The following is a 27,717-nucleotide window of genomic DNA, read 5'->3' as shown; positions in this document are numbered from 1 at the left end:
ATTCTGCAAGACCCGCCCAGCACCATCTGCCGTACAGGCAAACATACAGGGAGAAATCAGGAGGCTGGAAAGTGAAGGAATAACTAAATCTGATGAAGGGCTCTGGCCCGAAACGTCGAATTTCCTGTTCCTTGGATGCTGCCTAGCCTGCTGTGCTTTAACCAGCAGCACATTTTCAGCTCTGATCTCCAGCATCTGCAGACCTCACTTTTTACTCGAATAACCAAACCAGCCCAGTTAGCAGAACGGGCAGCACCGGTCACACCGATTGTGAAGCCTGCTGGGTTGGTTTGCCTTTGATGAGATTTTAAACAAACAGTAAACTGCTTCTTGCAGCTGGATAAATACTCAATCCCTCACACAGAGCACTTGGATGCAAAGCTGCTGTGGGGAGTCTGTCCTTCATGGACATAAGTCATGCATATCTGCAATTGTGGTTAGATGAGGAATGCCAGTTATATGCTACAATTACCTGTAAGGGTTTGCAGCAATATATGAAACTGCCTTTTGGGGTAATATCACCCTGTGCTATTTTTCAGGGACAATGGACAGCATATTATGAGGGCTACCCCAGGTTGCCATATATCTGGACGCTATACTCTTAGAGAACGTGGACATAATCCTTAGATGTTTCTCCAAAGAAGGCCTTATAAGGAAAAAAATGTATGTTCCAGGCATCCCAACTAATGTATTTGTATACAGGGTCGACAAGACTGGGTTACATCTATTGGAGCATAAAATGAGAACAATCAAATGTGTCCCACTTCCCACGTCTGTTCTGGAGCTTCACTCTTTCATTGGATTGGTGAATTATTATGGAAAGTTCATATATAGAGCAGAAAATGTGCTGCTGGAAAAACGCAGCAGGTCAGGCAGCATCCAAGGAGCAGGAAGAAGGGCTCTTGCCTGAAATGTCGATTCTCCTGCTCCTTGGATGCTGCCTGACCTACTGCGCTTTTCCAGCAGCATGTTTTCAGCTCTGACCTCCAGCATCTGCAGTCCTCACTTTCTCCGAGAAAACGTCCATATATAACTGGCCTCCATCCTCGCACCCTCCAATCTGCCATTGACAAAGGGTCACCGTTGGAAATGGTCTTATAGCCAATATGTAGCCTTCATGGAAGTGGTGAAGCCGTTATCATCATCCAAGGTGTTGGCACACTATGGTCCTAAGTGAGGTCTTGTGCTGAGATGTGATGCCTCCCTATAAATTCAAGGCTCACAGATGGCCTAATGGAGAGTCAGAGGCTCTGGACACTCTGAGAGCTGGCTCTGAGGGAGCTGTTCCAGTGTCAAGGACTCTCCACATGTGAATACAGGGTGACAGGATAATGGCCTATGTGGAGATATTTCAGTTTTTTTTGTAACAGACATGAAAATGAAGTTAAAAATCACACAACACCAGGTTATATTTGGAAGCACTAGCTTTTGAAGTGCTGCTTCTTCATCAGGTGGTTGTGGAGCAGAAACTTACGACACGAATCTTATGATTCTGCTCCACAACCACCTGATGAAGGAGCAGCACTCTGAAAGCTAGTGCCTCCAAATAAACCTGTTAGACTATAACCTGGTGTTCTGTGATTTTTAACTTTGTCCACCCAGTCCAATATTGGCACCTCCAAATCATGAAAATGAAGAACTTACTAAGCCATTAAGAAGTTTATGTTTATTTTCATTAGAAAATTGAAATAACATATGATTGTTCATTTTTCATTCACAAGCATGGTACATTATTCATGTTACATTGTTTGATTCACAACAACTTTAAATATTCAAACAAATTTTAAAACGTTGATTTGTTGCTCTTTGTTGTTTTTCCCTTCAGCAGCTTTTTATCTTTCTGATAGTTCCCCATCACAAGTTCCCATGTTCTTTGAAAAGCCTGCCGTTCTTTGGTAATTGTTACATTTAACTGGTTCAATGTTCCTTCTTTCAATTGTGGCATATCATCGAATAGTTTCCAGTTAAGATGGTTTGGAACATTAATTATAAGCTGTTCAGGCTGCATTTGCACATATGACTTCATTTCATCAGTCAGTTTGTTTGCAATCTCTTCCAAGAACCTAAATAGGTATTCAGTAAATTGGTTCCAGTTTTCAATAAACCAATCAACTGTGTATTTTGCTTGAGCAATTGCATTTTCATAGCTTCCATTTAAGTAAACAATAGCTTCATCTAATTTAGTTTTGATTGTCCTTTTATAGCTAACTGTGTTATTCTTGATCTCTGCAAACACATCATCCAGAACATTTTTGGCTGCTTGAAAATAGGTAGGAATTACTTTTTCACTAATTTCTTGAAAGTAAGCCTGCTTAACCTTGAAATAGTCACTGAAAAATACTGCAGAATTTGCCATGAATTTTGTAACTTCATGCTTCAAACTATTGACATGTCTAACACTGGTATCAATTATTCTTGGACCTTCATCTTTTATATACTTCATTAGTCTGTTCAAACACTCGATTAACTTATCCTCAATTTCTTTGTACTTTTCTGCATAGTTAAACAAGGATTGAGGAATATATTCATCAAAAAATGGCACCATGTGAAATCCTACTTCCCGAATCTTTTCTGGAAGGAAGACTTCGTTTTCTTCAACAAGCTTTAGAAGGTATTCTTTCAAGTGATCTGCATTTGATTGCAACTGATCTGCATATGGAAAATTCACGGTTTCATTGTATAACTGGATTACTTGTGCTTTCACAGAGTTGTAGTTTATATTCACTAAGTCTGCCTGTGTAATGCTGTTTAGATATTGTTCAACATCAAGACTATTCATGATACTTAAAAGTTCAAGCATGTTCATTTCAACTGTTTTAAGAAACCTTTCTATGCGAGAAAGTAGTTCTGAAATTTTCACAATTGTATCATTAGAAGGGAATCTCATCTCAAACCGTTTCACGTATTTGACTGCATTTCTAAGATCTACATTGATAAAGTTGTTGAATTTGTTCATAAATTGTGTTGCCTGATCTATGGACTTATTGTAAAGCTCTTGTCCTGTAAACTGACTGTCAAGTCCAGGCAGTTGTAATTTAGTGTATTTTAGAAACTTAATTGCTTCACTAATTAAGTCCTTCAACTTAGTCTGATACTCTTTTGTTAAATTTGAAATCATGTCCAGTAATGTGGTGAGCTCTTGCTCAATGTTTACATTTGTTACTTTGGCTGCTGCTCCTTTGTAAAATTTATTTGTTGTTTCTTTCAGCGACTGATATTCTGAAGAAATAAGATCAACAGTAGACTGGAGTTGACCATCTAACTCCTTAAGGCCATTGATTGCTTTTCTGTATACTTTATCGACATTCTGTTTCATCATGTCTTTAGCTTTTGAGGAGACAGCACTCATTTCTATTCCGAGATGCTCTGTGTGATACTTGTTTACACAATTATAGATGGCTTGAGTCATCTTGGGTATTCTGTCCTTTAAGCCATTCGCCATATCTGTGGTGATATTATTATTCCAGTTGAACTCCACTTGAATATTTTCAGGGTTCTCCAGTGAGACTTTACTATCCAAAATAACTAAGTCAGAAGATTTCTGTGAAAAGAAAATAATTTATATAGAATGGGAAATCTACGTATAGGCTTAAAGGATTAAAATAGCTGAGAAATGATAGATCCAGACAATTCAACACTTTCTCCGAAACATTCACTGTTGTCCATTTTTACATTTAAATTTTATGTTGTATAATGCATTCAGAATAAGAGTGGAACTGAGGATCTGTGATGTCTTCACTCAGAGGCTGGTGAACCTTTGGAACTCCTTACCAGAATGCATTCACTAAATATATTCAAAACAGAGATTGATAGATTTCTAGATATTCAAGAAAGTAAGGGATGTGGGGGATATGTGGGAAAATGGTGTTGTGGTAGAAGATCAGACGTGATCATGTTGAATGACAGAGACCGCACACACAAACATAGAAAATGGGAACAGGATTAGGCCATTAGCTCCTCTGTGCCTGCTTTACTGTTCAATATGATCATTGCTGATCATCCAACTCAATAGCATGTTCCCACTTTCCCCCGGTGTCCTTTCATCCCTTTAATCCCATGTCCTATATCCAAATCCTTCTTGAATTTGGCCTTGATTGCTTCCAATGGTAATGATTTCCACAGGCTGGGTGCAGAAATATCTCATTTCAGACCTATATACTTAGACTGTGACCACTGATTCAGGACTCCCCACAGTAGGGCCATCCTTCCTGCATCTACCTTGTTTAGTCCTGTTGGAATTTTATAAGTTTCCAAAATAACTCTCTCATTGTTCTGAACTGCAATATATATATATATATATATATATATTCCTAGCCAATTCCATATCTCATCATGCGTCAGTCACACCACACAAGTGATCCTACGCTCAAGGAACCAAGGGACTTACTTTCATTCCTATTTTCTATTAACCTATGCAAGTGCTGTGAATGGAAACATTAAGATGTGTAAGTTCCAAGTTTCGCTTTAAGGCATTTACGTCCTATATTACATACATAAGAATGCAGTCACTTACTGGTTTATGGACATACAGCTTTGCATACAGAGCATTTGGCTTTTTCTTCTCGATTATCATTCCTAAGAATCCAGTAGATGGAGAGGAGACTGATGAAGAAATTCTACCATTGTTTTCCCACATCCAAATGCTCAGGTCTGTGAATGTTGGGCTCTTGACATCTATTTTCAGATAACTTGATAGTCTAATCAAGAAAATTAATATATATATATATTATTTACTGTCTAGTGATGCAGCATAATTCATGTTTGAGGGCACAAAAAAACTTGTTTTATATTTATGCATTGGCAGAACACAATTTGCAGAAGCTGAAATTTCTAAATGACACATGACTGACAATGCCTGTTGGGTGAAGAGCAAAATGTCCGTTAATCCATTAATAGGCAGAACTAAGAGAAGTTCAAATAAACCACAATTCAATATATTGGTGTGCAGATGCCAGATCAGAACCAAATGTTATCTTAAAACTGAAAGGTTTTATAACTGCAAATGCAAAGGTAAGCTCAGTCATAGCTATATAGGGTGAGAATAAAAGAAGAAGTTACAGAACAAGAGAATAATTCTTAGTTCAACTAATTTGTTTCAGGTCAGCAAAAACATGCACTATTGCATTTCCTGAACCCTAAACTGCTGTTTCCATTTCAATTATGATTAAAGGAAATCTTAATATAATTGTTCAATCTAAAATATTGGTACTTGATGCACCAAATCAGAACTTCCCATTTCTGCTGGAGACACTGAGCCCTTGTAATAGAACCTATTTGGTTTTCCTTTAAACTGCAGTCTATGTGGAGGGCAGTAAAATGGGTAACTAATCAGTTAACAATCCATTTTATGTTCCTTTCTACATCTGTATGTTCTGCATTAAACATGGAAATAAAACTTTTATTTTGAATATGTTGAAACTGATGATATGACTTTACATATAACTCCTTCCTACATAGCTGGGAATTCTATATAGGTAACTGACACTTCAAGTTATTATTGGTTGTCGTTCAAATGAGCACCTGGAGATAAGACTTTGCTTTTAACTTCTACCAGAGAATTTGTTCACTAAACAATTAAGGACATTTTCTTGTAATGATGCAAATTTACACTGTCAGGCAATTTATCATGCAAAATGTTAATTAAAATACACATCTTACCCAAAATAATCAAAAATACAATTCTGTTGCCAGTCAACACTTAAGTCAGGATGGGATAATGTATACGTTTCAACAAGATTGTAGGTATTGTTGATATTACGTAAAATTATGTTTGCTGTAAAAAATGAGAAAAAAATCTTTCAAAATACATGCAAGGTGCTATCTATTACATATTATAGTAAAATTATTCTTCAAATCGTGTATCGAATCTTATACTTATATTTTAAACTCAATCACGTTAATAATTTGAATAAGCAAAATAAATTATTATGGATATCTTCCATAATTGTAAAAGACTGCATATTTGTATTGTTTTAATTTAACTCATGAACTAACAAAAAAAAATAACAAGCTATACAGAAAAAGACGTCAAGATCAAAGCATAGTTTCTCAGGGCAATAATTAAATATTTAAATTTTAGGAAAAAAATGACATCTTTACACTTACCACTTAAGTCATATTCCAGAAATCGTAATGTGGAACTTGATGTTGCTTCCACTAACGCAGTTAAGGTGTCTGCTGTATTTTGATCTGATTTCACAGTTGTAGTCCATGAAGTATTATATATCGGAGACAAAACGTTGACTTTTCCAGTGAAAGACTTGAATGATGGTAGAACAAGTGCTAGAGGTAGTGCTGACTTCAGTGCTGGAATCTCCACTGTTCTTGCTGGGATTGTTATTGTTGGTAGCTCAAAATCTGCAATTTGCTTTGTAATAAGGTCCAGATCCAGGTAATTTCCAAAGGACTTTGGTAGAGTAAACTGAGAAATTGTGATTTTGAATTTTGAGACAGTAAGATACTGCTCAAGTTCAGTGTAAGCTGAATGAAGGCTCACATTAGATATGTTAACTGCAATCAAATGTGGCAATAATATGTCAAATGGATGAATGTTTATGTCTGACGGGATAACAATATTTGTCAAATTAACGGTGTATGATGGTACCTGAAGGGTAGTGTATGGGACTGTAAATTGGGGAGTGATGATTACTCTGGGCAGTTTTAGTTCTGAAAGCTGAAACTTATAGGATGGCACAATAATGTTTATCAGGGGTATTTTGATTTCTGGAACCTCAATTTCATTAGGAATGCGATTTTTTTCCATCTGTGGAAATAGATTATTGGCAATCATTTCTGGTGCATTTTTGATTGCATCGGGAACACGAAGGGTAATCTCAGGAATATTTATCTTTAGACCATTGGCTACTACCTGCACTGGCAAAGGGATAATTAAGTAGTTTTCATTCTTCATAAGGTCCATCGATGCAGACACGTTTAAGTATTGTTGCTTCTCTTCACTCGTAGTCAAGTCAAATTTCAGTATGTCCCACAAACTCTTTTCATATATTGGAAGCTCAATTTCTTTCAAAAAATTCAAATATCCCTGTAGGGAACCAGTCATGCCAAGATGTATTTTTTCTCCATTGTTTAACATTTCCACTTTATCACTGAAAGCTACTGAAAAGAGGTGACCATTATTATTCCATTTCACTTCTTGGGCTGTTGGTTTGACAGTTACAGCCACATCATGTTGTATATCTGCCAAATGCAATCCATTATTGAGTTGATAAATCTCACTTTGCAACTCAGCAGCCAAACTCCAGAATGATAATTCTAATGTAACTTTAGATTTTTGATGGCCATTTGTGTTGACTGTCGGTACATATTTTATGAAATTATCAGCAGAATGATCCACTACGGCAATAAGATGAGCTGTGGATGCTTCCATAGTAAAGTTTTCATTTGTTGCAATCTTCCAAGAATTGCCAGAAGCAGTATCAATGGATGAACCTAATTCAAGTTTTACATTGGAATGAATATTATTTGAATCAAGATAAATACTTGAGCCACTGTTCAAGCTGCCAGAAAAATTGTTTATCGATTGCATAGTTCCTTCAATATGAGCATTAGTTGAAGTTTCTAAATTCAAGGAAGACGTAATGTCTGCTAAGGTAACAGAATGGGATGCATTTCCTTGAACATTAATTTTCAAAGGCATGGACAGTCTGTAGTCAAGAGACATCTTTGATAGCAGGTTAGGCTTTGACTTTGCTTTTCCTTTCAGTTCATGTTTGAAGGTAAGATCAAGAGTGTCATGTTTAATTGATACGACTGTACTTACTGAACCTTGAACATTCCTCTTTGTTAAATTTATGGTGCTGTTATGGTTTCCACGAATAATGTCATGATCAACAGAAATAGTTGTTGCTAGTTTCAGACCTCGCCGTCTTGCCATGCTTGTTGTCCCTTCTACTTTGAAGTTTGAAGTGAAGGTTGATGAAGATGAGACACTATAGCGAGCAGTTATGTCTGTCTGGTTGAAAAGTTCAACATGAGAGTTCAGAGTCACTAGACTTGATTTGAGTGAGAAATCAGAAGTCAAATTGCCCATAGCAGGAATCTTGATGGTATCTTGTACACGGGGCATTTTGATCTTTGGAAATGTCAATGTATATAAACTTTGAGGTATATGTTCTAATGTTAACTCAGGAGATGGTATGACAAAAGTGTATGAAGGCATAATAAAGTTGATGATGGGAAGTTCAAATGTAGACGTTGTAATAGTTCTAGCAGTAACGAATCTGAATGTTGGGATTTCTAGTCTATAGGGGGATACTTCAATCTTCAGTCCTGGTATGGTATACCCTGGTATATGAAGCATTTTACCTGAAGGATTTCCTTGCAATCTACCAGACACTGCTTTCTGTAGTAAGTTCAAGCTTCTGTTTCTTGCCTGTTCAAATCTTGCATCAAAGAATCGAAGATAATCATTAATCTGATTATAAACTGGCCTCATGTTTAGTTTGAAATTATGGAAGTCTTTGTTCTTTTTGTATTCAGTCTTTATGCTTAAACTAATTGACTGTTCGGTTGTTTTCAAGAAGGATTTCAGTCCAGTTTGTTCCCATAATGAAAAGGTAACAACAGGAGTTTTGTGGGAGATACAAGGAAGTAATGAACAAACAGGGATGGAAACAGGTAAAGCTAGGAAATCAAGACTTGCATCACCATTCAGTCTAAGATGAATATTGATACTTTCCTCACTATTACCTACAAAAATGTCATGTGTATACCTGTACTGATTGAATGAAGAATTTACTTGCCATGAGAATTGCTGTTCATTAGGATTCAGTGTCAATACATAGTTATTCACGTAATCTATCTTGCCAGTGAGCGTGAAAGGGAAAGAAAGCTTTACATTGGCATTATTCTTTGCTCTAAAGTCAACTGCAAATGGTTCTGCTGTGAAGTGAAATGAATTTTCCACTGGACCTATTGCTAAACCATTAAGTTCAGTTCTGTGAGATCCCACCAATTCCATCTTTAACGTTGCTAGATCTGCTTTACCATTTGCATTGATGACAGAACGAACAAAGCGATCCAAATTTGTTTCTGCATTCAAATTGAATTTGGCATTAAATGAAGAAAAGATCTCAGTCTTGAAGTTTTCTTTCAATGTTACGTATTTGGTGTTGGTGTCACCCAAGAATGTAATTACTAGAGCAAGTGCATTCAAATTTAACTTCAGTTCACTTTTGTGTGTTCCTTCATCGGAGAAGTTCTGGAAATTCAATTTTCCATTCCCAAACGTTGTGACAGACAAGGCTGCATTTGTTTTATCAACCGAGGTTTGAACAATGTTACGAAGAAAAACTCTGCTTGAGAATGGTTGCCGTGGAATAGTGAGCTTGTGTTTATAATGTGTCTCCATTTTAGTTCCTTTTAAAGTATTTATTAATTCTGCATTGTAGGCTTCAGTAGTAATTGTTATATTTGTCTTTGCTGTTGAAATCACAGAGGGTCTTGTGAAAGTAAGATCACCCATGTGAGCAACATTGATAGCACTGTGGTGAAGTGTTATCCTTTCACTGAGTTCCAACTGAGTTTGCTCAGGAGATGAAAGTTGGGCATTTGCTTCAAAGTCAAAGGATAAGACGTTGATACTTGACTTGCTCTTTGCCGTGATAAAAGCCAGAACTTTGGGGCTGTTTTGAACAACTGTAGTGTTGTGAATACCAACGCTTGTATGAAGTCCATAGATGGGACAGTTAATAGTAAATGTTCCGGTGAGTTTCCCAAATGCAGGAACTGATACTTCATAAGGAATATGCGGAAGTTGAAATTCTGGAATCTTAATGTCATCTAACATGAAGTTGTCCAAATCCACTTTTGGAATTTTTATATCTAGCATGTACAATGCACTGAGATCTATTTCAGGAAATTTCACATCTGGCAAGGTGATATTTAGAAAACTTAAGTCTGAAAACATATTGAATTCTCCAATGGAGAAATCAAAATTCCAGACATTTTTTATGAAGGTGACAATAAGATTCTTCATCTTTTCAAAATCAATTGTGAAATCAGGGACAGTTACTAAATCCAAGATAACAAATGATGGTATTCTAATTTTAGCAGGAATGTTGATGTTATGCAAGTCCTTTAAGTTGACATGGTAGGATTGAATTCTTAGATTTGTAAGAGGCACTGTAAATGATGGAGTATCGAACTCTGCCGTTCTGAAAGCGCGAATGCTTATTTCAAATTGAGGCACTGACATGAAACCTATGTCCAGTTCTGGAACAGTAAAACCTTCTTCCAGATATTTTAAGACTTGGTCCACTATTTCTGTAAAATTGTACTTTTCTGCAAAATTGCTAATTTCCTTCACTGTGTCATCATATATATTTGTGAGGTGAAAAATAAATACCTTGCAATAGTCCACAGCAACACTCCAAACTCTTTGCAGTTCCTCATTAATATTCATTCTACTCATCTGATCAAAGAGTATCTCAATTCTGTCTCCATATATAGCTTCCACAAAACTGCGAAGTGATAGAGCTATACTTCTGAGCACATTTGTCAATGGGTTGATCAATTCATTCAAGTTTTTCTGTTTCAGTTGCACAGCGTAATTCATGAATATCAACTGAATTTTCTGCATACTCTTCTTTAATGCCTTAACTTTCTGTGATAGTTCTACCTCCTCCATTTTATCCTTGACTGTTTTGATTATATTTTGGATCTGGGCATTGGTTTGACTAACAAAATCATTATAATCAAACTGCCTTAAATAAGTAATAATAGTGGTGAAGAACTCATTAACCTTGTCAAGTAATGCTTGGTAATCATATAATTCTATCTGTTCAATTGCTTTATCAATGTACTGAACTGCTTTGTCAATGTGTGATTTCACAGGAATCTTTTTAAGAGTGGTAATAACTTCTTGTATTGTGTTCTTTACTTTCAGTGTTTTAATGAGGTTCATTGTTTCATTTAAAACATTGTGAGCTAAGAAGTCAATTTTATATGCAGTGATTACTTTCTGTACCTCGACATTAATGCTGCGAATCTTATCATCAATTTCATAGTGCTCCACCAACCAGGAAAGCCCCTTATGCATATTCTCAATTACCTTCTTTGTCTCATGATTATATGCATTCAGATATTGTTCTAATTTTTCAATGATTGCATTAAAATTAGTTAGCTTTCTTAATTCATTAGTGATTTCCTGAAAAGTAATATTCTGAATTTGCATTTGTAGTTCTTGTAACATATCTTGAAGCTGAGCTTTAATTTGATAATTTTCAGCAAAGTCCTGAATCCAATCAGCAATGTCATTTTTTAGAATTTCCAGGTCAATTTTCTGGAGAAATTGCAGAATTGTGTTGATGGCGCGGTCAGATGTTTTGGTTATTTGTTGCAGCATCTTTACAATTAGATTTATGACATTTTCAGCAGCCTTCTTCAATTCAGTTTTGTCACATTCTTTCAGATATGAAATAACTTCATACAGTTTGGTAAATGTACTGTTGTGAAACTCCATTAGAACAAACTGAAAGTTTTCAATTAATTGATTCTCTGTTACCAATGTTAATAATCTATCTCTTGCATCATTAAACGTGATGTCTAAATTCACATTGTTAATGAAATCATTCATTTGGCCTAATCCTTTCTTGCACTGCTGGACAAATTGACTCACTTTAATTTCCTTCAATTGATTCTGAATGCTTTTCAGAAATGACTTAAGGTGGAGGGGCAGGTTTTTCAAGAATGGTATGTTAATAACATGAACGTTCCCATTTTTGTCATAATTCAAATTGCCTGAAATTTGAAATTTCTGAAGTTCACTTAGATCAACGGAATTTGATGTGTCAAAGGGAAGGAAATAAACCTCCTTCAAGGGGACTAGCAAACTAAAGTCAACCTCCGCAGTATTTGCAATATCTATCCCAATTTTTTCTGGATTATTGTAGGCGTCAATTGTTTGCACGTAAGTATTATTGTTTAACCGACTCTTTAGTGCCCACTTGCTTGTCTGCTCAGTTGGAATGAACAAAACATTTAAGTTGCTTTCGAGAAGGGACTTTAGCAATCTTTGATCCCGCACTTTATGCTCAGAAGTTCCTTTAAAGTTATGATGAAGGGCAAGTGCTAATGGCTCAGCCTTCATTTGGACCTTGTTGCTAAGCTCTCCATTATGGAAGCCCCAGGCATTAATAAGTCCTTTAGCAGAGGTATCAGCTTCAAATGCGAACACAAATGGTATAGCTGTAGAGAGTACCTTATTGTGAACCTGCAGTGCTCCTGATTTGAATAATACATCACTTAAGAATTTTGCAGAAAATCCATTAATTTCCAAATTCAGCATCTGGTTAACTTTCATAGATTCTAATTTTCCAGTTGTGTTTGCACTTAATAAAGCCTTCCAATCAGCACATTTCAAAATATACCTATGGTCCACATGATTTTCATTCTGTGATCCCGTCAATTCACCCTGAAATTCAAACTTTAAAGGTTCAAGTGAAAGCTGCATATTGTGAGAAGCAATTAACTGTTGATAGTTGAATCTGTTATCAAAACTGATTGAAACTAGGAAAGGTTGCATGCGCAACACAGATCTTTGCTGGTATTTGATACTAGAATCTGAAGAGCTGCCAGTCTCAACTGTGTCCAATACAGCTAACGACCAAGAACCAATAACAAGGTGATGTACATGGTTAAATTGAGCTTCTTTGAAAAATGCCTCTGTTTCTGTATGGAGTATCAACCCGTTCTCTTTGTTAAATTGGAGATCAATGCTATTTGTTGCATTAGTTTCCCAAGTAACACTTGAAAAAAAACTGTTGGCATTTATTCCAGTACTTTTTGCTTTTCCTTCAATATTCAAATAAATTAAATTATTTGTTTGATCATTGATACCAATGGTCATGACAGCTCCGTCTTGATTAACGATTGTTTTGAATTTTTGCTTCACAATGAAAGAATATATTTCTATACTTGAGTTCACTTCAGTTGATAAACCACTGTTAGCAATTTTCAGAATTCCAACGTTTGTTACACCAGGGAAGCCAGTATTGGACTTTACCTCAAGACCGTTCTTATTAAAGGTACCAATCAAGCTGTTGTGGAACATCTTGGCATAATATTGGGCATTCCATTTATGTTCAGCTACAACATGCTTTTCTAATACTGAAAGACTCAGGCTGTTGGTTGCAGCCATCTGGTCGTATTTTCCTTCTGTTTTCAACAAGAGATAAAGTCGATCATTATCATAAGTAAGTTCATCTTCTGTTTTTAAGGAAACACCAAACAGTTCAGCTATCAGATTGTTCTCCAGCTTAAGTTCCGCAACATCGTGAGTCAATTTTATCTTACTGCTGACGTCCCCATTATCGGAATGACTTGAAGTAGTACAGATCAGTTCAAATTTCTCAGTGCTTGCTGTTACTCCTATGACATTTTTCAAATGTAAGCATGATCCATTAGTGGTCGATTCAAACTTGAAAATATTGTTTTTGTAGCTATTAACCATCTTGTTGTTAACTTGAATCAATGCTGAATTAAAGTTTGAAACAGAATCGCCACTAAATTCAACAGTATTCCTATCAATCATTTGCGACATTCTGTAAGTCCAAGTAGAGTCATATGAAGAGATATTTAAAACTCCATTTGCTGTTCCTTCTATCTTTACAAGTGAATCTTCATTTGCAACCTCCAATGATGAATGCAAAGAGGCTTCCATTCCTAAGTTACTGACTGCATCCCATTCATAGTTCATCTCAGTTTTCGTCTGATCCATAAGATTGAACTTGATTTGAGACTCTAGTAGTTTGTGTTGAAATTTAGAAGCAACATTGAGGGTAAACGTGTCCTTGGTCTGTTGAATTAAAAGTGTTTCACCTGTGGTAAAGGATATATTTGTTATGTATATATTATATTGAGTGCAGTAATGAAATATATCAAAGCAATAGTATTTATAGCTGTGGAAGTTTGTAAAATGTAAAAACTCTAATTTGGTACTAAGTAAAAATCAGTTTGCACAAAAATAACAATTTAAAACAAAGCCAAATTGCTAATTATAATCACCTATAATATTTTGTTTTCATTTGCATAACATAAGGTTTCCAGCATCTATTTTAAATGCTTGAGGGTAATTTTTCGTAATACTTTTTGTCTTACTTCTTAAAATGTCATTGCTGTTTAAGTTAGAGTTAAGAATCATGCATGTCCCACAGAATAGAATGCCATTGGTTTAAATATCAGATTTATAACTTCAGATGAACTCTTCTAAAATATATTGTAGAATGGAAATTAAATACTCTTAAACAATAAGTATCAGAAATCCATAGATAAAAAAACAAAGACTGGAATATTCCAAATACAGACAGCAGGTCTAAAGGGACTTTATTATATAAGACAGTGGGCTTATCAGAACCCTGCAATAGTCCCACCTCCACAGACCCAAACTCATGTCAAATAATGACCGTTTAAGGACTTATACCTGCCCGAGCTGCAATTAGTACTACTCCAGGATAGAGTGGTAATCCTGTATAGGTAGGGCATCGGTTGGAAGAGTCAGGGAGGTGGGGAGTCAGGGAGGTGGGGTGGTAGGAGATGGCTTTTGCACTATACTGCACATAGGCTAATAAAACGGCGGCATGGTGGCTCGATGGTTAGCACTGCTGCCTCACGGCGCCAGTGACTGGGTTCGATTCCGGCTTTGGGCAACTGTGTGGAGTTTGCACTTTCTCCTCATGTCATGTGAGTTTCCTCTGGATGCTCTGGTTTCCTCCCATAATCCAAAGATGTGCAGGATAGGTGAATTGGCCATGCTAAATTGCCCATAGTGTTAGGTGCATTAGTCAGAGGGAAATGGGTCTGGTTGGGTTACTCTTCGGAGAGTCGGTGTGGACTGGTTGGGTCGAAGGGCTGTTTTCACACTGTAGGGAATCTAATCTAATCTATTGATACTAATCTGTGCAGAAACTGAGCATGGGTCAGGAAGGGTGAGTGCAGACAGCCAGCCCCTTACCTCTGCTTCTAATTCCAATGGCCCCATCTCTCTGCAATTTCCATGCTATAAGAGCATGTTCTCCCAAACAATGACACTCTCCTGTTCTGGGGTCACTCCTACCTCCTGAGAAGCTGAGGTGTTGTCATCAACAGCAGCTAGGGCCTCCTCAATGGCACTGCCATGTGTTAGAGCTGGTGGCCTGTGTTTGGCTGCAATTTTCAGCAACAGAGATTTCCTTGCTTGGGATGCTAACACCAGTAGAAAGCTTTCTGGACACCAATTAGTTGTCTGACTGCCAGAACATCCTACTAATGTATAGCTTCTAAAAGGACGTAGGTTTCTCACTGTTAATTTTTATTGCTTTCATGAAGGTACAGCCCAATGATTCAATTATTTTAAAAGGATTCATGAAGAAATTTCTTACCTGTCAGATGATAGGACAGAAAATCAAATGCTGAGACTGCATGAATATCTACTTTAGTAGAATATTTCCTTCTATCTTTCTTTGAATTGTATTCAGCCGTGAACTTAGAGGAGCAATTGTAGTAATTGCTGTTCATGTTGGTGGAAAATTGCAACTTTTTAATTAAAGGAATTTGCAGATTGTATGTTTTAGGAATGGTAATAGTTGGAGCGGAAGTTATTGGTGGATTGTCATTTTCATTTAATTGACCTCCAAACATCTTCTTAAGCATCAGTTTTAAATCCATTAATTTGGAATAAAATGGATATTCTCTCTCTGTTCCACCAAAAGGAATTGGAACTTCAATAGTTTTCTTCTCATTGCTAAATGTGCCTGCAATAGATCCATAACTGTAGGAAGACAAATAAACGAACAAGCAAACAAAGAAATAAGATGCAGGGGAAGTACACAATCTTCATAAAATGTCTCAAAAGCATACAAACATACAAATTAGGAACAGGAGTAAGGCATTTGGCTACTCAAGCGTGTGCCAATATCATGGCTCATCCAGAAGAGAAAGAAATTGTTAACAGGCTCAGTGGAGACTGAAGGTTTATTTGATGGGCTCATCGCTCCCCCTGATCTGTACTCAATGTTGCAAAAGGCACTCAGCATCTTGAGCCAAGCCGCCTGCCTCTGTCTCACAGCCTTTGAAAACCTGTGTAATGTGTTTTTTTTAAATTTAATCATTGTAGGCCAGCATTCATGCCTATCTCTAATTACCCAGAGGTAATTTAGGTCAACCGGGGTCACATAGGGGCAAGACCAAGTAAGAATGGTAGCTTTCTTCCCTAAAGAATATTGGTGAACTACCATTGTCATCATCAGACTCTTAATTCCAGATTTTTGCTGATTTCAAATCCCACCATCTGCCGGGGCAGGATCCCTGGAATATTCTATGGGTCTCTGGTTTAATAGTCCAACCATTAAAACACTAGGGCCATCACCTATGTTTCAGTTAGTGCATCAGTATACTTTGACGGTACACTGATGTGCTGAGTTTGAATATATATTTGTTCTATCATTGCTGCATCTTAATATGTGACCTGAAAGTATTTAGATCTCAAATTTTATCTCATCAGGAATCACTAGAAGCATGATGTGCTACTGGAAGCATTTTGTTAATGTTGTTCTGTTATAACCAATACATTATGATTAGTCCAGATACTTAGTATGCTTATGAATGCAATGTTTGTACATAAAGTCTACTTATAGCAAATCTTTGTTGGATTGTTCAATATCACAATATTCAATGCCTGTTTCTCTTGTTTTGGGACAGGACATAAACATTTTTTTTGCAGTAAAATGCCTTGTTGGAAGCAAAGCTCACATGATATACCAGTTCTAACACTTAAAACATGTTCCTTATTACATGAGTGAACCTGATTTACATATGTTAATGAAGTGCATCTATAGTGGGTCATTTGGATGTCTGAAAACCAGTTTTCATGTGAATAGGAATGCCTGATGTGGAACATGATTCAGATTTTAAACTTTTTAACACTGTGTTTCACCTTTTCCAATTTGCCGCAGTGGATGTGTTGGCTGGGGGGGTGGAGCAGGGAGAATAGATGAATAATAAATTATTGACCTTAAAGTGATAACTAATATTTTTAAGAATGGAACCCACACCAGGTTGAATTTATTTGTAGGTTTTATGTTATTTCCATGAACACATGTACATGAAGTTCTGTGAAGTTAAATCTGAAGTTCACTCTAAAAGCATGGTGGCTTGGTGGTCAGCACTGCTGCCTCACTGTGCTAGGGACCTGGGTTTGATTCCAACCTCAGGCAACTGTCTGTGTCAAATTTGTGTTTTCCCTGGGTCTGCATGGGTTGCTCTGGTTTCCTCCTACAGTCAAAATATGTGCAGGTTAAGGTGCTCTTCAGAGGGTCAACGTGGACATTGTGGGGATTCTATGATTCTAAATATTGATGCCTCTTTTGGGAAATTCTAATGAAACATTACCTGTGACAATGCAACATTCTGTCTCAATGATTTCCAGTTACAGAATGGGGGAAACTGTGGTAATGTCACTAGCGTAATAATTTAAAATCCAACCTTGGGAACATTGATTCAAATCTTATCTGGTCATAAACGCAATTAATAAATCTGGAAACCTGGCTGCTATAGCTTGTCATAAACTTCATTTGGTTCCACAATGTCTACACGTGACTCCAGATCAATAGCAATGAATCTTAACTGCCCTCTAACATGGTCTAGGAGAAAGTGAGGATTGCAAATGCTGGAGATCAGAGTCCTGATGAAGGGCTTATGTCCGAAATGTTGATACTCTTGCTCCTCGGATGCTTCCTAACTTGATGTGCTTTTCTAGCACCGCACTCTTGACTCTAAAATGGTCTAGCAAGCCACTCACTTGCATCAAACTATGACAAAGCCTAAGATACTGAATGAAACATACAGACCTCCCTGCAACAATCTAGGCAGCAGAAACACCAATAGTTGGCAGTTTGTGCCAAAATGGGAAGAGCTGCCCCACGGGACAAGTCAAGAAGCAGCCTGACGTATCCCTATGGATTGGTTAGAGTTGAGATAAAAACAATGACTGCAGATGGTGGAAACCAGATTCTGGATTAGCGGTGCTGGAAAAGCACAGGTTGTAATAAGTTCCAGAACACACTTCTTCAGTACTATTGCTAGAATGTTGTCAGACCCCATAACCATTGCAGTGCCTTCAGCCATTTCTCGATATCATGTGGAGTGAATATAACGTGGGAAATGGGAGGTTATGCACTCTGGCTGGAATTGAATATTATTTAAATTGGAAAAGATTACAGATTAATTTGGGGATCCTCATGCTTGAGTCACAATAAGCTAACATCCAAAATCAGTGAGTAGTATGGAAGGGAAATCAGATGTTGCCCATTGTTGTAAAAGAAATGGAGTATAAAACAGGGGGATCTTGCTAAAACCAAAACACATCACTAATCAGGTCATGGCTGGAATACTGTGAACAGTTTTGGGTCCCCTCTCTAAGGAAAGATGTACTGCCACTGGAGGCAGACCAGAAATGGTACATTAGGATGATTCCAGGTATGGATGGAACTCCCTCCCCATTGATGTTATGTGTCTACCTGTACCAAATGATTGCAGTGATTCCAGAAAACATCTCACCATTACCTTCTCAAGAACAATGAGTCATGGACAATAAATACTGGCCCAGTTAGCAATGCCCACTTCCCATGAATGAGAAAGAACAAAAAAAATTAGTAGCATTTTGACTCCTCAAGTACTGAAACTGTCCCTGTCTGCATACAGTAACACCTGAACAACATCCAGGCTTGGGCTGAGAACAGGTAAGTGACATTGCCTGGTGCTTGTGTGGTGTATATGAAAAAGAGAGAATCCAACCTTCCCTCTTGGTATTCAATACTGTTACTGTCCTTAGTCCCCACTACTAATATCCTTGGGATTAACATTGACCAGGAACTGATCTGGATAAGCCAACAAAGACAGTAGGACTTAAACACTTAGGTAAGGTTCTGGCGAGTGTTGCTGAACAAAGAGACCTTTAATGCAGGTTCATAGTTCTTTGAAAGTGGAGCCGCAGGTAGACTGGGTGGTGAAGAAGGCTAGGAGAAAACGAGGATTGCAGATGCTGGAGATCAGAGTCGAGAGTGTGTGGTGCTGGTAAAGCACAGCAGTCAGGCAGCATCCGAGGAGCAGGAGAATTGATGTTGAAAGGCTCTTGCCCGAAATGTCGATTCTCATGCTCCTCGGATGCTGCATGACGTAGTGAAGAAGACATTTGGTATGCTTGTCTTTATTGCATTGAATATAGGAGTTGAGATATCATCTTGTGGCTGTGCAGGACATTGGTTAGGCCAATTTGGAATACTACATTCAATTCTGGTCACCCTTCTATTAGAAGGATATTGTGAAACTTGATAGTGTTCAGAAAAGATTTAAGAGAGTACTACCAGGATTGAAGGGTCTGAGCTATAGGGAGATGCTGAATAGGGTGGGGTTGCAGAGTAGCAGATGGAGTTTAAATTAGATAAATGCCAGGTGCTACGCTTTGGAAAGGCAAATCTGAGCCGGACTTACACACTTAATGATAAGGTCCTGGGGAATGTTACTGAATAAAGAGATCTTGGAGTGCAAGCTCATTGTTCTTTGAAAGTAGAGTCACAGGTAGATAGGATAGTGAAGAAGGCGTTTGGTATGCTTTCCTTTATTGGTCAGAGTATTGAGTACAGGAGTTGGGAGGCCATGTTGTGTCTATACAGGACATTGCTAAGGCCACTTTTGGAATATTGCATGCAATTCTGGTCTCTTTCCCATCGGAAAGATGTTGTGAAACTTGAAAGGGTTTAGAAATGATTTACAAGGATATTGTCAGGGTTGGAGGGTTTGATCTATAGGAAGAGGCTGAATAGGCTGGGGTTGTTTTCCCTGGAGCATTGGAGGCTGAGGGGTGAACTTATAGAGGTTGATAAAATCATGAGGGGCATGGTTGGGTAAATAGACAAGATCTTTTCCCTGGGTGGGGGGAGTCCAGAACTAGAGGGCATAGGTTTAGGATGGAAGAGGAAAGATTTAAAAGGGACCTAGGGGGAACTTTTTCACACATAGAGTGGTATATGTATGGAATGAGCTGCCAGAGGAAGTGGTGGAGTCTAGTACAATTACAGCATTTAAAAGGCATCTGGATGGTTATATGAATAGGAAGGGTCAGAAAGATATGGACCAATGCTGGCAAATGGGACTAGATTAGGTTAGGATACCTGGTCGGCATGGACGAGTTGGACCGAAGGGTCTGTTTCTGTGCTGTATATCTCTATGACTCTATGACTGTATGAATCAGTGATGTTTTGGAGGTTCCCGTGTTGGACTGGGGTGGACAAAGTGAAAAATCACACAACACCAGGTTATAGTCCTACAGGTTAGCACTTCCAAGTAAACCTGTCGGACTACAACCTGGTGTTGTGTAATTTTTAACTTTGTATGAAGTAGAGCTTTGTGAATCAATAAACAGCACTCTGATGGGCAGAGTGCGATATGCATTTTTGAATCTTGTGCTTTGCACTTCACTATTTCCTGCTGGTATTCTGTATAATTGCAGGTTAGATTCCCTGCAGTGTGGAAACAGGCCCTTCGGCCCAATAAGTCCACACCGACCCTCTGAAGAATAACCCATCTAGACCCATTTCCCTCTGACTAACGCACCTAACCTATGGGCAATGTAGCATGGCTAATTCACCTGACCTGCACATCTTTGGACTGTGAGAGGAAACCAGAGCACCCAGAGGAAACCCACGCAGACCCAGGGAGAATGTGCAAATGCCACGCATACAGTCACCCAAGGCTGGAATTGAACCTGGGACCCTGGTGCTGTGAGGCAGCAGTGCTAACCACTGAGCCACCATGCCGCCCCCATACATAAATCATTCTTGCTCCTGACCGCACAATTAGCAATGAGTTAAGCTCATTTATTACTGCAATTATTTTGTAAATTCGGTTTATCCGAAAAGCAGAGTTACTTTTATTCTAGATTAGAGTGTATTCTGCCTCAGGTACAGACATGCAACATTGCCTGAAAAATGAACATCTTCAGGATTCGTGTCAGTCAACAATGTGTTAGAGAAAGCAACTTTATCCACTATTGAGATAAATTACTTTGAGAAGTTTAAAAGCAACACCTTACTCCTTGAAAAAAGAAAACTAAATATCTTACCTCTTCAAATACAGGTTTTCTGGAAGAGTAAGGTATGTTTCTATTTCTTTGAAATCTATTTTCTGTAGAACTTGCAGCTTGTCAGACTTTTGTAATAAATCATTGATAGCCTGCAAAAAAAAAGTGTCAGAATGTTTGAATATGCCTTGCAGAAGGATTCCCTTTGTGGTGGAAAAGACAAAGGGAGGAAAATTATAAATTTTTAGACATGTTTCTAAATGTTATCCTATTTTTCCTAACCAACCCATTCAGCAATATTATTGCACACCTCTGCAGCAGGTGAGACTCGAACACAGGCCTCTCAGTCCAGGGTAGGGACACTACCACTGTGCCACAAGAAGGCTAAAAGGTCTGACTTTCTCTTGCCTGTCCTGCTGAGATATACAAACTATTCGTGCAGCCATCAAGTCAATGTTTCTCTGGCGAAATTAGTTAGTCTCATTTTGCAAGTTTATTTTTCACAAAGAAAAACACCCTTTTGAGACTAATGATCATTGTTTTTGATACCAACCTAAAAGCCACAACTCTCAGGTCATCATCAATTACTATGTTATTCCTTATGTATTCCAAAGCTTTTATGTAGTGATTGGAACCAGGTGGATCTTGTTGACTGTGAGATCCTTGATTGGGGTTGTTAACTTGTGCCAGTCAGGAAGTCCTAGCTGACCAATATAACAGTGGACTGTTTCAGGGTCTGACTCTGAGCTGGCTGGCCATAGCCAGTATACTTTGCACATGTAAATAAAGGGTGATTTGGTGACGGGATGCCAGTCTATGTGCGGTTATTTCAGTGTGAAACCTTAAATCTGTGTTTGTTAGTATCATACTTGTACCATTAGCTATCATGGCCCCAAAATCCCCATGCACCCTCCATGCCACCTCTATTTCTGACCTCTTCAATGATTCCATGCATCTTCCACATCCCTCTTCCAGTATTTGTCAGATTAGATATATATAGATCGTTCTGTTATAATGGGCATTTTGTCAACACAAATTTGCTGTAACATGATTGACAAATTGGGGATGTTGTTTCTAAAGTGTAAACATTTAAAACGTGTTGGCTGTGTGTGATTTTAGTGCTAACACTTTAAGAACTTTCTAAAGTGCAATTTTTCTGTAACACAGGGTTTCACAAGAATGTAGCCATCATGTTATAGAAGAATTGACTGTAGTACTGTACTGACAAAAATGCAGAAAATACTTCGAGATTATCTTTTAAAAAATGTGCTCCCTCATTCAATGTCATGAGCGTGTTGATTAAACACAATCATTCATAGTATTAAGAAGTAAAAACATTTTTGATTGTCCTAATATCTCCTAATCATATCAAGTAAACAAACAAGCCACCTCAAAGAAAGTAAATCTCACTATAACTTCATAAAAGTATCAATCAAACAAAGCCAGAATTTCTCTTCTCACCTGTGTCTACATTGCTCTCAGCTCTAAAGGTATCAAGTTAACCTTGCATTTCAGTAAAGCAATCATAGTGAGACCATCTGAAAGTTCAGATGTCTGACTATCTATTCACCCTGCTGAGGTTTTGCAGTTGCCAGGCATAACACTGAGAGTGGAGGAATGAAAATCAGGAGAAGTGCAAGATGGCTGTATGGGAGAAGTAGGTGAAAGTGAGGACTGCAGATGCTGGAGATCAGAATCTAGATCAGCCAGCCAGCTCATTCAGTCACTGAAGTGAGAAGATTTGGAATCTCCTGTTTATATTTTTTTCTTTTTTTTCAAAATAAAAACAAATATCTTCCGTAAACAAAGGGGTGGGGGGGGGGGGGGGGGGGGAGGGAACAGAGGAAAAGGCAAAGAAACTCTCCTCCTCTGTACCAGCAGGAATACACTGACTATGACACCAGCCAGCACAGAGTCAGTGCCCTGAACTGAGGAGACTGTAAACCTCCTGGTTGTTTTTAACTTAACCCCCACACTACGTGCTTATATTTTAATCCAATCTCTTGTCTTTTTTTTCTTTTTCTGAATCTCTGACACTTTTTTCTTTTTTTAATCTCCTGTTTATTTTGTTTTTTCTTTTTATTCCTTTTTTTTCCTTTTTCTTTTGTCTATTACCCCCACACTAGCGCCTAACTACGGTAGTGCTTATATTTTCCCCAATCTCCTGTTTATTTTTTTCTTTTTCTGAACCTCTGACACTTTTTTCTTTTTTTAATCTCCTGTTTTTTTTTGCTTTTTCCCCTTTTTTTCATTTTCTTTTGTCTATTACCCCCACACTAGCGCCTAACTGCGGTAGTGCTTATTATTTTCCCCAATCTCCTGTTTATTTTTCTTTTTCTGAACCTATGACACTGTCTTTTTTCTTTTTTTTAATCTCCTGTTTATTTACTTATTTATTTTTCAGCTCTCTCAATGTTGGGCAGCTGGTTCAGGGATAGTCCCCTTCCCCTCTGACACCTTCAAGGAGGAGAGTCCTTGCACACACTCACACTGAGCCAGCTCAAGTAAGGAAAAACGCCCGAGTGGCCCATGACAAGCAGTGCCCTTCACATCAAATGGCAATGCTGTGTGATCAAACAGTGAAGGGGGCCTCTTGGCTATATATTTTTTTCTTTTTCTCTTTTTTCTTTTTTTTAAACACCCAAGTGGTAAAAAAAATCTCCTGTTTATATATGTCACCCAGAGCTTCCTGATTGGCCCAGTATAACAACCTCAATCAAGGATCTTGTAGTCAATGCGATCTACCTGGTTCCAATCATTACAACTTCCAAGTCAGGTGGTATGTGAGTTGGAGGGGAACTTGCAGCTAATGGTGTTCCCACATGTTTTCTGTCTTTTTTTGTGGTACAGGCCATACAATTCAAAAGTATCTTGATGCTATTAAGATAGCACTGATGCGTTGCTGCAGTACATACTGTGTGTTACTGGTGAAAGAATTGAATCTATAAGTTGAAGAATGGGATAATCTATCTTGTTCTGAAATATGTTGAGTTTATTGAATGTTTTGGAAATTGCACTCATCTGAGCAAGTGGACAGTATTCATTCAAACTTCTGATTTGTGCATCATATGATGAAAAGAGGAAGACATCTCAGGGTTTAAGATAGTACCTCTTCACTCCAAACACTCACTGGTTATAAAATACTTTCAACCAGACACATATTTTAAAAATGCTCTTCACAAAATATATTGCTGCATGTTTTCGGAGAGTAGTGACTCACACCTGTATTCTCACGATATCACAAAATAGTTGATCTGGGAATAGACCTGTGCATCTAAGTACAGATGTAAAGAGCTCCTTTGTCACTAAACGAAGTGTAAATTCTACCTTCAGGCTGTTAACTGTGTATTCATTCTGCATTGATACCAGCCTGAAACCTAGTCTAACACCAATTTATCAATCCATCCCATTTGAAATAAAAATAAAAATGGATAATTTTGTAAATGTACAGCAAGTCAGGGAAAAGACATGTTATATAATGTAACTTCAACATTTCTTTTCATTTTACAAGTTCTAATGAATACTTTCTAGCAGTTCCTGTTCCAATGTCAGATTTACAACAATTTATTTCTTATAGAGTGCAGTATTTGAAACTCGTTTTTCAAAAATGTCTCAATGTTGAGTGTTACTGAATACAGTACTACAGATTCTTAATATTAAAACATAACATCTCACCTTATATAACTTGAAAACAATGTGCCTCACTGTCATATCAGTTTGAGGAACTTTCGAATCGAGGAAGCTGTCACGATAACTGTTTATCATCTGCCTGTATTCAGACATGTCAAGCGTTTGGATGTTTGAGATTTTCTCATTAATTGGTTTCAGATCAGAGCTTACCTCTGAGCTCCATGCAACCTGAATGTTCTTGACACCTGAAAGTGTAAGAGAGTGGAATCAAATTAAAATGGCAATCTCCAAATCTAAACTCAAAAGCTGTTTTTATTTTAAACGTTTTGAACTGTTCCATAATTACAATTGAGTTTAAAGTTGGATTTCATCTAATGACCATCTCAATATCACTGTTCTCTAAATCAGTGTCTATGTACTACAACTTGTTGGTCAGCCATGTGGAATGACTTTGAAATAGCCTCTAAATAAGTACACAGCCATTTTCAAGCCTGAACCTCTTAAGCATATCAGTTGTATGCACTAAACAAGAATCTTTCTTCAGCTATTCAACTCCAAGAGAGTGGGTAATTAGCCTGCTCCTAGATAGGGGTAGCCAACATGTTGGGTTAGGGTGTGTATGTGACTTTGAATGAAATCTTATAGCAGCCTGGAGGGACATGGTATAGAAGCAAATTACTGCAGTTGCTGGAATCTGTACTGAAAACAAACAATGCTGGAGATCACAGCGGGTCAGACAGAATCCATTGAGAGTGAGTGAGCTAACATTTCAAGTCAAAGATGACTCTTCCTCAGAGCTGAAGTGAAAGTGTGGAGGGGACAGGAAAGGCCACTGTATGAGGTCCTTCTGCTAAAGCATAACAGGGATCAATTCAGTAATTTGACCTTCTCCAATGCCTCAGCTAAGTGCCTACAGTTTACTTTTAAATAATAGAGAAAGCAGAACCTCAATGAACATCTTCTGCTCTGTAATTAAAGATAGTGTAGATCTGAACAGCTTCATGAACTGTGTATGTATATAAAGATTTCCTTCTATGAATAAAGTATATTTTTAATTAAAAAGAAACTAAGTGCTGTCCAACAGGGGCATGGGGCTGTTTTTATAGTTCACAAAGAAGTCTTCATCCAGTGCTCACCCAAACAAAACTATATATTTCATGGATCACCTTTCATGGCCTTGTAGTGGTCCTTCCAAGGAGGCTTCTAAATTGGACAGTCTGAGTGCAGCACAAGCTCCGCCTATTTTTACTTACATATGTATATTGGATCCTACAACTGACATAGCAGCCTCCAGCTGTACATTGAAAAAAACAACTTGCTTTCTTTTCCAGGTAGCTAGGTTGTTTGTCCTTTTACAGGTCAATCTGAAAACTGCTTCAAGGCTTTATTGAATTGATCTAGGTGATTATAGCTACTCCCCACCAACATCCTCTGATTTTCATTTGCTTCTCTTAGGTACAAATTGAACCAATTAGCATTTTTAAAATCTTTCTTTCACGTGTTGTTTTGCCTTTCTCTCTCTCCCAGCATAGAATGCAAGGCAGTGAACATCCACAGGAGAAAGTGAGAAAAAAAACCTGCAGAAGCTGAAGATCAGAGTCGAAGAGTGTGGTGCTGGAAAAGCACAGCCGGTCAGGCAGCAGCCAAGGAGCAGGAGAATCAATGTTTTGAGCTCAAAATGTTGATTCTCCTGCTCCATGGATGCTGCCTGATTGGCTGCGTTTTTCCAGCACCACAGACTACGACAAGGAACTTCCATAGAACAAATGAAGTGATACAATTAAAAAATGCAGGCCTATAATTCCACATTTCTTTCTTTCTCTTCCTGTAGGATGTGCCAGCCTCCACTTCACAACTGTACATAGTGAAATGATGAGATGATGAAGAGAACTGTGTGCACAACTCAATGCTTCTTTAGCAAACTCAAAAGCAAATTGCTGGAAATGCTCAGCAGGATTGGCAGGAATCTGTGGTGAGAAATCAGAATTAATGTTTCGAATGTTCTGAAGATGGGTCACCAGACCCAAAATGTTAACTCTGCTTTCTCTGCACAGATGCTGCCAGACCTGTTGACTTTTCCCAGCATTTTCTTTTTCTGTTTTTGTTTCTGATTTCCAGCATCAGTAGTTCTTTCATCAATGTTTCATTACTCTGGTTTGCAGTGACACAGAATGACCTTTCCACTGTAGGTGAGGATTACGTTACCCAAAATATTCCACACCTAAACAATCACCTTATTTATTTCTTGACTGTATTTTATATAATCCTAAATACTGTAGGCAGGGGTCTAAACAAAATGGGGTTGGGGGTCAGGGTTTAGTGAAAGGGAAAATTAGAAATCCCGAACTGAAAGAGGAGGTAAGAGTGCAGAACTCAGGGGAGGTTATTAAAACCCTCCAGCCCAAGACAAATATAGGACTGAGTATCTGGAAAGGGTTAGCAATCAGACTTCAAGGCCACTGGACAAACAAGTGACAACAAGAAGAGGGCCAGTTAATACAGGACTGAAGGTGTTAAATCTGAATGCACGCAGTATGAGTAAGGTAAATGACCTTGTGGCGCAAATTGAAATTGGCAAGTATGACGTGGTTGGCATCACGGAGTTGTGGCTGCAAGGGGATCAGGATTGGGTGCTGAATATTCAAGGATATACATCCTATTGAAAGTATAGGCAGGTGGGCAGAGGGGGTGGGGTTGCCTTATTAGTAAGGAATGAAATTAAATCAGTAATAAGAAATGAATTAGGGTCAGACGGTGTAGAATCTGCGTGGGTAGAATTGAGAAATTGCAAAGGTAAAAATAAATTATAGTTGGAGTTTTGTGCAGGCCTCTAAACAGTAGTCAGGAGCTAGGGTGCAAAATACACCAGGGGATAGAAAAGTTGTGTAGGAAATGCAAAGTTACAGTGATTGTGGGGGATTTCAACATGCAGGTGGACAGGGAAAATTAGACTGGTAGTGGTTCTCAAGAAAAGGAATTTGTGGACTGTTCACAAGATTGCATTTTGGAGCAGC

The 27,717-nt window shown here is 38.0% G+C and overlaps 1 protein-coding gene across 1 annotated transcript in view; it reads right to left on the bottom strand.

Annotated features, from left to right (window-relative positions):
* Positions 1–1,783: 1,783 nt before the first annotated feature.
* The window catches only part of apoba (apolipoprotein Ba), a 69,524-nt gene continuing 43,590 nt past the window's right edge, over positions 1,784–27,717 (bottom strand). Inside the window, exons 22-30 of the mRNA XM_060855269.1 lie at positions 24,749–24,948; positions 21,116–21,225; positions 15,378–15,766; positions 15,074–15,201; positions 6,731–13,816; positions 6,106–6,673; positions 5,659–5,773; positions 4,514–4,697; positions 1,784–3,541 (exon numbers count right to left, since the gene is read on the bottom strand). Coding sequence (XP_060711252.1) covers positions 1,784–3,541; positions 4,514–4,697; positions 5,659–5,773; positions 6,106–6,673; positions 6,731–13,816; positions 15,074–15,201; positions 15,378–15,766; positions 21,116–21,225; positions 24,749–24,948 — 10,538 coding nt within the window. The remainder of the gene's footprint in view (positions 3,542–4,513; positions 4,698–5,658; positions 5,774–6,105; positions 6,674–6,730; positions 13,817–15,073; positions 15,202–15,377; positions 15,767–21,115; positions 21,226–24,748; positions 24,949–27,717) is intronic.

This window comes from Hemiscyllium ocellatum, chromosome 3 (assembly GCF_020745735.1).
Source record: "Hemiscyllium ocellatum isolate sHemOce1 chromosome 3, sHemOce1.pat.X.cur, whole genome shotgun sequence".
Taxonomy (NCBI): domain Eukaryota; kingdom Metazoa; phylum Chordata; class Chondrichthyes; order Orectolobiformes; family Hemiscylliidae; genus Hemiscyllium; species Hemiscyllium ocellatum.
The sequence above is the reverse complement of the archived record's forward strand: the minus strand, read 5'-3'. Positions and strand labels throughout refer to the sequence as shown.